An 11,901-nucleotide genomic window follows, 5' to 3' on the forward strand; every position below is an offset into this window, starting at 1 on the left:
ACACAGTGTACATATTAACAAATCAATGATGCTTCTTTTCGTTTGTCTTCTTTGGTTGGTCTTAGTTGCTTGGTTTTTGAGACATGTTTGGGATACATAACCCCAGATGGCTTGTAAGTGGTTGTGTATCCTAGGCTAGCCTCAAACTTGCAGTAATCCTCCTGCCTCTGCCTCTTGATTTCTGGGGATATAGACATGTAACACCATGCCTATCTCACTTACATTTTTTTTAAATTGTGCCAATCTATGTCTAGGAAATACTAGGCAGCATACGTTTAGTATGGACTTTTAAGAACTGTTATGTGGGGGGGACAGTAGAAAAACAGCATGCTCACCCTTGAAGATGGAAGACTACAAGCCTCTAGTGCAGTTTCAACTCGCTTCCGGTCTGCTGAAAACAATCGGTAGATGCTGCGGAGTGAGAACACACACAGGAGAGCTGGTTAAGGGCGATGTGGTTCACTACACACACAGATGACCCCAACGCAAACTATTACACAGAATGAAAGTTAAGGATCATTGAATAGTAAAAAAATTAGCTGTTTCTCCACATGTCTGCATCTGTTCTCAAGGTCTATGTATATCTTGTAAAACTTATAGCGTCTGATATAAAATAAATATTCCAAGACAGTGGAGATGGCCCACTGAAAACTATTGCCCTAACTAATTTTTCATGTTAATTCATAAAATAAATGATTCTCTCAGTCTTCCCAATCTTGTCCCTTGTTATACACATTGCCTCCAATGGTATACTGTACAGCAGAAGCTCATTGCTGGCTTCCATGGCAACGCTTAAGGACTTCCAGCTAACATACTTTTACCGTGTACTTTCTTTTGTCACATTTTTTTTTTAAATAAGTACTAGGAATTGAATACAGTGATTTGGATTTGTATGCTCTATTGAATGATACATTAGAAAACTCAGTCTGGTGCTCACCACCTCTGCAGGGTAAAGGGATCTGCCATCTTGCTTACACTGACTTCTCTTTATGTCTCTCTTCCCTTTCTTGCTCTGCTTTGTTACCTGAGCTCCCTCTCTACCTGGCTTGGGTGTCTACTTGACATTGAGAGCCCTGCCTTATAGTGGTCAAAGGGGTAGCGAAGTTAGACAGTTTTCACTCCTATAACAGATCTGAACCTCAGGTGATTTCTGGGATTGACACTGTGATTTCTTCCCAATCCCTCTACTACTTCCTGCATTCTCTCAAAAAAGATGCCACAAGAGATGCCAAGGAAGCATCATGAGGAAGCAGCTGTTCTTCTGTGGGACTAGCATGACGCAGGATGGGGTTACCATGCCATTTCCGTGCTCCCACTCGACCTGGTGAAGACATAAGTCAAACCCATAGGGACAGAGCAGGTGAACATGGCCAGAGCTTACTTTTTGAGAGGAATGCGCCCTTCTGGAGTGACCTGAAGCTTGAGCTTAGTATATCTGTTGGGAGAGAAAAAAGTTAGTTATCATTTTAAAAGGTACAGGAAAGAGAATGCGTGTGTAGTGTGCTGAATTTGCCAAACTATCAAAATCTCCAGGTTGGTGCCTGGCTGGTACGATGGGACAATGTCTTTTTAGACACTTCCCAGAATTCCCTTCATGCCTTCTTCTGGAGTCCATCTCCACATGTCATTGGCATCTTTCAACAGCAGAGATTATTTTGCTTGTTTTTATCCCACATAAAATGTGGCTGTGTTTCAGGTCTGGCTTCTTTCCCTTAGTGTTAAGTTCCTGAGATCCATCTACATCCTGCTTAGTTACCATGATTTGTTCATAAGAAATTCACAAAAGATATAAGGACTGGATTTATCTCTCATCAGCCTACAGACACATAGATAGAGAGTTAGAGCAACACAACTCTCAACCACTGTTAGCGGAGTGTCAACAGGAAGTGCTGCTTTGGGACACTGCATAGACTGTGACCCAGAGACCCCACATCCAGATTTGTATACAGCACATTCATCAAAATGCACGTGCTACAATTCCCACAGCAGCACTCACAGGGTTCATGCGTCTGGAATAGACATTTGCCGTAGATTATGATTAGTCGACCAGTTACACCATGCTGTGTCTCAGCTTGAATATCCTATTTTGCTCTCTATCTCATTCATTAACGCTGTGTAGAGAAAGACATGTTCTAGAAATGTTTGTTGGATGAAGGATGGCATGCAAGATAAACAGGATAAAAAGAAAAGAGGAAGGAAAAGGAAGATTGGGAGGATCCTTAAGATAAGAAAATTAGGAGAAGGGATTATTCCACAATGAAGCCTTTGAGTAAAGGCCTGTGACTAAAATTGACAGAAGAACAAAATCGAAAGTGCCTGGGATGAGATCTAAAGCAATGGGTCTGGCTCTGGAACAAGAGGGAAGAGAGAAATCTACTCAGTGAATTAGAAACAAGCCTACTAATATTTCTGCTTGTGGTTTTGAGTTAAAGGTCCTCCAAGCTCCTGAACCACCAGAGTCACCCAGAGGAACACACCCATCTCCCTGCTGCTCCTCTGGCCTGCATCACTGTTTTCCTGGGTCAAATCATTTTCTGAAAGGCTGCTGCAATTCCAGGGTGATTTTCTAATCTTATTTTCTCTCTTTCTCCTCTTATTTTCTTTCTGTTTGCCCCTCTGTTCTCTCTCTCTCCTTTGTTGCTTGGTGCAATGGTCTCTCAGGTCCGGAATTCTGTTACCAACCCCTTGAATGAAAGAGGTAGGAAGTTTTTGTGGTACCCATCAAGATCTCTGAATCTAGAATAACAAGGGCATATGCTGTTCAGTCTCTTCAAGAGGTTCTAAAAGAGAGAACACAAGAAGCGACAACAGACGATGCTTTGAAAAGAGCAACTCTGTGTTCCGAGTACAGCTGCCAGAGTTTGGAGGTATCTCTCTTGTGTGTCAAAAGCCCTGATGTTCAGGCCACCTCAGCCTGATGTACACTTGAGAGAAAGAGCCATCTCTCCTGGAAGTCTTCCAAGCCTGCACAGTTGAGGAATCTGTCCTCCAACCTATCCCAAAGGGAAATATATGTTTATGAATGTGAGAAGCCAAAGGCAGCATAAACAAAGACTCACAGAGGAGGAAGGAAACAGATTCAGAAGAAGCAACACCCTTAGCAATACAATCAGAATGACTTACGCTTTCTCCAGAAATGCGTCTCTGGACATGTTCTGAGCCAGTAGGTTTGTTGCCAAGCTGAAAACTTCACTTGTCCATTCCTGAAAGATATAAGTCACACTTAAGTTAGTTTAAATATTATTCAGGTATAAAATATGCTTTTAGTTTGTTTGCGAGGAGGACAGACAAATTAATTCAAGTTGGATGTGAACAGCTTCCTACCATGTCCCTCTTCTTTTTAAAAGGTTATAACTAAATTCAAATCTGGGTGATTATCTTTTAATAAAGAAATGTATCAGCGAAGTTATGCTTTTCTGTCTTTCAAGTTCCTCATTGATAAAACTGCTGTGCTTCAACTACTCTACAGGCTTTACTTTTTTTACATAGAATTATAAACAAATACAGAATAACAGAAAGTTTAAAATTCAGCAAATTTATTTTCAATAGAACTGAAAAAAACTTATAACTTTACTACTCATATCGTGGAGTTTTCTCAGTGTTAACTCATTCTTGGCCAGACACAGATAGAAAGTGAAACTGTAATAGCATCAAAAGCCCATTTCCAGGATGGGCAGTGAGGGGAGCCGGGATGAGGCTGAGCACTAGGGGGATTGCCTGACAACAAAGAAAGGGGAAATCTGAGGCTGAGCATGGAAAGATCTCAGCCAGGAGGCTGCAGCAGTTAGGGGAGGAATGATGATGCTTTGATCTTTGTAGATTATGTGGTGAGGACCTAAAAGGAACAGCACAGGAGAGCTATGGGAGATAAAATCACCCCCTACCAAACTTGAAGTGTGCACGGGACAGCATCAAGACAATGTTATTAATGGCACAGAAAGCCACTGTACTAAGATTAGATGATTTCAGCAAGCAATAAATATTGCCACTGGTTTTAAAACTTTGTTTCCTTTATATTGTTTTCTGGAATAAAAGCTCAAACTTCGGATTTCTCTATGGCAACTTTATGTATCAGCGAAAGTATTAGCGTGGTTTAGTGGGTTTGTTTACAGCAGCTGTTATCAACCTGTGTGTGGTGAACCCTTTGGGGGGGTCTCATATAGGATGTCCTACATATCAGATATTTACATTATGATTCATAGCAGTAGCAAAGTTACAGTTAGGAAGTAGCAACAGGATAATTTTATGGTTGGGTGAATCACCACAACATTAAACTGTATTAAAGGGTCTCCCAATGGGAAGGTTGAGAACCACTGGCCTAGAGATAATTTCATACCAAACACAAAAAGAATTAAAAACATTTCTGGAAATTTAATTTTAGTTTGATGCTTTCGGCTAAAAACCTAAGTCTTCCATTATGTCCAATAAAAATATAACGTGAGTCAAATGGAAATTAGAGTTTTCTAGTAGCCAAATATAACAAAAGGAAAAAGTACACAAAATTAATTTTACTAAGATATTTGACTCATTTCACTATTTTACATGTTTAAGCACCTGTGGGAAATTACAGTAAGAAAAATTCACACAACTTCATGTAATTGGTCAGTCTAAATATAGATGTAAAAATAAAAATATATAAAAATTACCTTCATATTATATATAGAAGATAATTGTGAAACATAAATTGGTTTCATGTTTAGACTTGAATTCTATCCTCAAGATTTCTCATTAGATTGTAAAAAAAAAATGGAAAAAATTTCAGAATCCGAGGCATTTCTGACAGCTGTGGCTGCTGATTGGTCAGCACCAGTCTTCTAGATCTATTGGTCGCTCTATGGCCCCTTTGCAGAAGAAACTAGCACATCTTACTTTGGGTTGCCCAGAAGCAGATCCTGAGATGGGGTTTTTATAAGGATGGGGCTTATTACAGTGTTCCATGATAACATTAGAGTAGGAAACAGGGACAGTCAGAGAGGCGCTAGAAGGGTGGAACCAAGCACGGTCCCAGCAAGACCGACAAAGGTTGGATCTCACCCTGTGCAGAGGGCAGCTCAGAGCTGAATGTGCTGAGAGCTGAGGAGAGTAGGTGTGCAATAATGATTGTTCTTAGTTTTGGTGCTGGCTACAAGAAGAGAAAGAGAAAGCCTCGGGCACCCTGGTCTCCTTTTATCAAAGTGCGTTGTAGCATTCAAGGGAGCAGTCAGCAAAGACCTCCTGTTGACAGTGTTAAGTAGAATAAGAAAGAACACGGTCAGTGCCTCGCTAGAATCTTTCCCCATGTAGTAACTAGTGTTTTAGGATTTCCGAGTAACATCAGTAGCCACCTTGTGCAAGAAAGAAATATATAACTAAGCTCTGGGGTAGCTGTTCCATTATATGGACAACATTTCACCTGCATTTGCATCAGGGTTTTGCTGAAGAGCATCTGCTCCTTCAGTAGAGGCTGAGGGGTAGAAAGAGATTCTGCATCCCTTAGAAGTTTCTGGGCAAGGTCTTTGCTGTACCACGACATGAGTGGCCATGTCCTAGGGTGGACATGTCGCACCCTAGAAAGCTTGTTAAAAATGTTGATTTCAGGTTCCACACTGCATCAGAATCTAGACATATCCAGGAAATCTTTATGTGTTTTATGCATATCAACATCTAAACAGACAGCTGGGTCAAAAGCAGCCAGATGAATGGCAGGGCAGTCCAGGATCTGGTTCAGGAAGCTTTAGCCCAGTCTTTGTTTATTCCCTTCTCGAGCAAATAAATAGATGATTTGGGGCCGTTGGGTTTTGAATAGCCCCCAAAGACCTCGCAGCTGTGTCAGGAACAGTATGGCTGGAGAGAAGGGGGACAGAGTATAATGAAGTAGAAGAAAATAAGAATCACTGCTTGGGGTCAGATTACTGGTTTCTTGGACTTCAAACCGAAACTCATCATGAGAATTTGGAACATGCTTCGCTGTGGGATCAATGGATTTTACTGGAAGCTTGTTTCATAAATCCAGTGCTGAGCCTTGGCTACTATGGCCCGAGGAGGGTAGTGTCTTTGGTAGTGAGGACTGTTCTTTTCCTATCAGAAACCAAGTATTGACAGTCACTCAACTTGGCTTAGCCCCAGCTATTTAAATCCTGAAACTTCTCAAAGGGCGTTTCCTGTTTCGGGTTTAAACTTTCCCTTGGAACAAAGACTTAACCTGAGAAGATGACTCTAAAGATCAACGGCAGTGGAAGTGTGCTGAAGTTTCAAGGCTCCTGCTTCTATTCCTTCTCCATTCTCTCCCATCTCAGATGGCAATTTAGACAGATTCAAAGATAGTTTGCCTACTACTTCACAAAGCTATTGAAGTTCTGAAATTTGTGACATGATTTCATGTGTTTGCTTACTACTCCGAATACTCATCAGTCACGAGTATCTATTACACTGCTGAAGACTGGATATTTACCATGTTCTGAAGGGAGTTCCTTGTATCCAGCAACAGGCTCACACAGTACTTTTCTAGGAGACGGGTAGCTATTATCTTCATTTTACAGAAAGGACTCATGGATCCGCAGCACTTATAATTTGCCCTGGGGCTAATATAGTCACTTGGGAACAGATCACTGGTTTCTTGGACTTTAAGCCTGAACTTTTAGATGTTGGCCTCACCATTGTCCTGTTCTAGACAATTCCAGGATAGCTAATCTACACAATTAAACAGATACATAAACCCACTGAACTACATTCAATTCATACATTCAATTTATAACTTCCTACGGCCAGGCTATCTTGTAAACGTTTTATGAATATCTAACTCATAGATCTCATAATGAACTCAGAAAGGACAGCCTATTGGTAACAGCACATTTAGCAGATGAAAAAGTTGATGCATAAGGCGGGCCCAGAGAGCTAGGGACACTTGGATTTTGAACCCAGGTTTGCCTCTGGAGCCAAGCACTTTACCACTAACTACCTTACAAGGATGAAGTGAATGAAGTAGAGGAGAAACAAGAAATGATCTAATGGAGAGAGTAGGAGGCCAGCCACAAAATGCAGGGCTGACGTCTGGCAGCCCTGATGGAGATGGGCACCAACTCAACTCAAATTTCCTTTAGTTCATGTACAGAGAATAAAGAGAAAGATTCAGCCCTGACATGATTCATCTCTGTCCTTCATCCAAAAACCATCCATGCAGTAGTTCAGTTAAATGCTCCCAGTTCTGAGAACAGAAAGGCATTCTCCAGGGCTAATTCACCTTCTGGCTAAGAAGAGTAAACATACAAAGACTGTCTTTGGAAAGAAATATCATTCTTGCCAATGTTTCTGCTTTGTACTCTTCTGATTCATGTTATTTTAAATGTTCTGATGTATTTACCTTTCATTTTTTCAGTAGTTCATTTTTTATACATATAAAATACATGGACTGATGTAACTAGTACATATATCTACCAATCCAAATTTGACAAACATTAACATTTTGTTTCAGTTCTTTAATTATATTTCTTAATACTTAAAACATTGCAAACTGTTGCAATACAATTATAATCTATTCTTCCCTATGTTCTCCCTACTTCTCTTTCAGCAGTAAGCTCCAGTTTGAAAGGTAAATATCAACACTGCGTCTATTTTTATATGGCATTCAGATAAGGGTGGTGTAGTTCAGGCTCAGTAGACTGGGACCTGAAGGCTTAATCTAGCCTTTTGTCTATTTTTGTTTGTTTTTTTTTTTTTTTGCTATTTTTTTTGTGGGGTTTTTGTGTGTTTGTTTGTTTGGTTTGGTTTGTTTTTTCCAAGACAGGGTTCCTCTGTGTAGCCTTAGGTGTCCTAGAATTCACTTTGTAGTCGAGGCTGGCCTCGAACTCTCAGAGATCTCCCTGCCTTTGTCTCCCAAGTGTTAGGATAAAGGTGTTGTCGGCATGTCCTCTGTTTTATTCACTAAGTGTTACTGGATCTGAGACAGACTTGCTGTGCTCATGCAATGATGGAATAGTGACTAATTGTAATAGCCCCTTCCCTATGAAATGTTATACCATTCAGCCCCTCCTAGACAAGGTTTGTTACCTCTTACTATGGCCCCCTCTATGTGTGAAATTCAGTGTATGAGTTTCTGTTTGCAATCAATATTATTTCTTTAAAACAAGACTGTTGCACATAGATCTAGTTCATTTTAACTCCCATATTCCTCTACTGCAAGAATGTATAATTTGAGAATCTCTATTTTTATGATGGATAGTTATGCTTATTTCTTTTAAACTGTTTGTTTAGTGCTTAATTTTATTTTAGGAGATAGTTGAATCTTTACTGTGAAGTGCCTACAGAATTCTAGGAATCTGGCATTTTCATCAGTATTATTTGGTCAGTGAAGTGGTCCTGTGCATTATTTCTGGCAGTGCATGGGAACTTGCATTGCTTGCATTAAAACAAAGCCATCTTCTGTTATGAGACATTCAGGAAAGTTGTTCAAATCTAACTGACACAATATGAAATCCTGCAGTAGTTTTCATTGACGTCCTGACTTACCAATGTAGTTGAGCATTTCTTTATATATTTGGTAGCTATTATGTTTTTTAAAAGTTTTTCAAATTTCATATTTATATTTTTATTTTTGGTCTCTGCAATGAAGCCAGTGCTCTTAACTCTCTCTAAACACACACTTACATTTTCAAGCCCCTTTTCTCTTCATTGTTTTTAAAAAGGTGCAGAGAAGTATGTTTGTAGAGAACTGAGCTCAAACACATACACCAGTTTTGGTGCCACTGCTGTCTGTAGAGCCAGAAGTACTCAATGGTTGCCTGTTGCAACTGGATCCCACGGCATCATGGCCTCTCAATTTCCAAGGGAATGGCTTTAGCTTAATACTAATGTGGTCAAATCACATGGAAAGGCAAAGTGTACCCTCTTCCGGAAGTACTTTTCATTCAAAATGCTCTTTGAGGAAGTGAAAATAATCTGGAAGGTCTCTGAGTATCTCCCTGTTTACACATACATGCATATAAACAGTACTTTATATCATTATATACATATAGAATTATAAGTCAGTACATACTCCCATAAAGCAGGTCTTAGATCTTATCATCAAAATTTTCCTATTTTCATCTTATACACAAAGTGTAATGTCTGTCAACCACAAAACTCCAAGACTGTCATCCCCCCACTACAACAAATCCCAAACAAAAATTATACTAGGGTTCAGTAATATCAGTGTTGAGACACAAACATTACAATGTTCAGCTGATGTAAAATCCATGAAAGATATATCATTATTTTCAAATGGCTATAGGCTACAATTGGAAAATGTACAACTCAAGCTAACTTGGGGAATAGAAGAATTGATTAAGGACATTGAGTTATTTATTGTAATTGAAGTATACCTGGGCAAATTGCTGAAGAATAAATGCATTAATAAACCAAGACCATCAAGAATTGAATGGGAAAGTCAAGGCATGTTCTTTACTGCTTTTGCCATAAATTTGCCATCAATCCTTTTTCTAGATGACATGATTCCTTTCCCTACCCATGAGCTCTTGCCTATGGCCCGAACTGCACCAAGCTGTCATAGGTGGTGGCTCCTGTCACCACAGAGAATCTGCCTGATTTCTTTACCTTTCCTAGAACAGTCCTGACTCTGGTCTAGTAGACCTACCTTTGAGGACAATCAGTTCAAGTCAGAATATTTTTTTTCAAGACAGTGTTTCTCTGTAGTTTTGGAGCCTGTCCTGGAACTAGCTCTTGTAGACCAGGCTGGCCTCAAGCTCACAGAGATCTGCCTGCCTCTGCCTCCTGATTGCTGGGATTAAAGGCATGCGCCACCACTGCCCAGCTCAAGTCAGAATCTTATAATGAATCAGAGGCCAAATCCTGAGCTAGGTGAAGCAATATGCAGAAGGAGGGGGTGTAGAAAACATTGAATTTTGTTCAAGAGCCCTGAGACAAGGCTGTGTGTCATCCCTTACATGGTTCTCATCATTCATGTCTGAGTGTTTTTACAAACTGAGTGATAAATTCTTAGCTGTTGAGTTAGACTGTGCAATGCAAAGTGTAAAAGAAAAACACTTCCATGCCTTCAAGGTCCTGTCTTTGGAAGTTAATCCCTATGTCTCCCCTATAGTTTTAAGTTTTGAGCATCACTTTTGGCTACAGGGTTGGTGAGTTGGTTTTGTATGTTTCTTATTGTAATGCAAACTATGTTGGAATGGGATTTTAGAAAGTTAGGAGAGCTGAGTGTAACATCCAAGTATAAGAAGTTTCATGTTGGTTTGGAGCCTCTGTCCTGGCAGCAATGGCCTGCTCCATGCCTTGCTTTATGCTTTGGCTATATCATAAAGAACTCATGTCCAACCACCTTTCTGCAGTCAAGTAAAGCAGCGCTGTGCTAAATAATACTCAGAAGGTCTAGGAAATCACTGTGCATGTCTGGCAGTGCACTACATATGCAAAGCTCCACACTTAGGTCTGTTTGGGTGTTAGGTCTTGTACAATGCTAGACTTCTTAGAAACGTTTGTCTGACATACAGGGAGTGTTCAATGCAGTGACGTCAGACTCAAGTTTATCTTGAAGAGGATAGTGTAAAAAAAAAAACCCTTTTCTATGGATTGAATATGTTTTGTCCCCTCTGAAACTCATGCTGAACTTTAATTGCCCTTGTGAAATTGAGTGATGGGGCCATCAAGATGTGAGTAGCCCAGAAGGTTAATGGTATTCTCAGGGTTTATGTTAAATCTTGGGAGTGTGAGGGTGTCCTCATTCTCTTGGGGTTGAATTAGTGACATGGGACACAGAGTGAGATATTAAAAAGTGTGGCACCTCTCACGTTCTGTCTCTTCCACATGAACCTGCTTGTCTTTTATGTCACAGCCTAGGGTCCTGGTCAGATATGTGTCTTCAGTCTTGAACTTCAAACTTCAGAACATGTTCAGTTAAATAAACATTTGTCTTTTACAATTACCAACTCTCAATTATCTGGCTACCAAGCCAAAAATGGACTAAGATATTCCCCCCAAAAAGAGGTAGAAGCAAAATACAGGTACATGTACCTGTTGAAGGAAGACAAGGAGAGGTCTGTGCTGTCACTGTGAGCTACTAGGGTATTTTTTGAATCAGCTGGGTGGTGGTGGTGGCAGTGGAGCCAGCACAAGTGGCAGTGCTGGTATTTCTCTCTAGCTAGCTTCCCGACTCATTCCTGGTGTGTAAAATCCCCAAAGAGTCACACCCACGGCTCCAAGTCAACCTGGTATATTCTAGGGATAGTGCCCCTCCCACAGCCTACTGTCACTTTTATGAAAATGTTTGCTATTAGTCTAATCCTGACAGTCTGATGCTAATCATTTTGCCTGTGGCTGACTCAGTACTGTGCTCTGTAGATGGTAAATGTGTATTAAGAAGGTTCTGCTATTCTAGTAGCTACTTAGTCCTGATTATTTTTTTAAAGAAATTCTATTTGAAGGTATTAAAACAGAAAGATTAAAAAAACAAAAACGGCAGCTAATTTCATAGTGGAAGGAATGCCAAGAAGGAAACAGGGAGCAATCGCTGCTTCTTGGGAGTTAAGTGGCACTGCTTATTCGCTAACCTGAAACGTGTGACAGAATTAAAACTGCATTCCTTGAAAATTGAGTTGTAAGTACGCACAGGTAGTTCCTCATTAACTTACAACATAATGACGGGATTCTGCTAAAATGTAATTCTCTCATTTGGAAATCAATTTGTTTTAAATACCTTAATTATACCTCCCAACTTTCTTTTAAACCCACTAGCAAATTGGTTTCTTTTCCTTGAAATGAGGAGGGGCTTGGCCCTTGGTAGATGTCTAGATCCTTGTGGTCCTCCTCTATAGGAATCTGCATCCTTGTGGTCCTCCTCTGTAGGAATCTGCACCCTGGTGGTCCTCCTCTGTAGGAATCTGCATCCAAGTGGTCCTCCTCTGTAGGAATCTGTAT

The 11,901-nt window shown here is 40.2% G+C and overlaps 1 protein-coding gene across 1 annotated transcript in view; it reads right to left on the bottom strand.

The window, feature by feature from the left end:
- Positions 1–11,901, bottom strand: part of Plcb1 (phospholipase C beta 1) — a 691,541-nt gene that overhangs the window by 224,061 nt on the left and 455,579 nt on the right. Inside the window, exons 5-7 of the mRNA XM_005365666.3 lie at positions 3,124–3,203; positions 1,382–1,435; positions 336–411 (exon numbers count right to left, since the gene is read on the bottom strand). Coding sequence (XP_005365723.1) covers positions 336–411; positions 1,382–1,435; positions 3,124–3,203 — 210 coding nt within the window. The remainder of the gene's footprint in view (positions 1–335; positions 412–1,381; positions 1,436–3,123; positions 3,204–11,901) is intronic.

The sequence above is a fragment of the Microtus ochrogaster genome, unplaced genomic scaffold (assembly GCF_000317375.1).
Source record: "Microtus ochrogaster isolate Prairie Vole_2 unplaced genomic scaffold, MicOch1.0 UNK3, whole genome shotgun sequence".
Lineage (NCBI taxonomy): Eukaryota > Metazoa > Chordata > Mammalia > Rodentia > Cricetidae > Microtus > Microtus ochrogaster.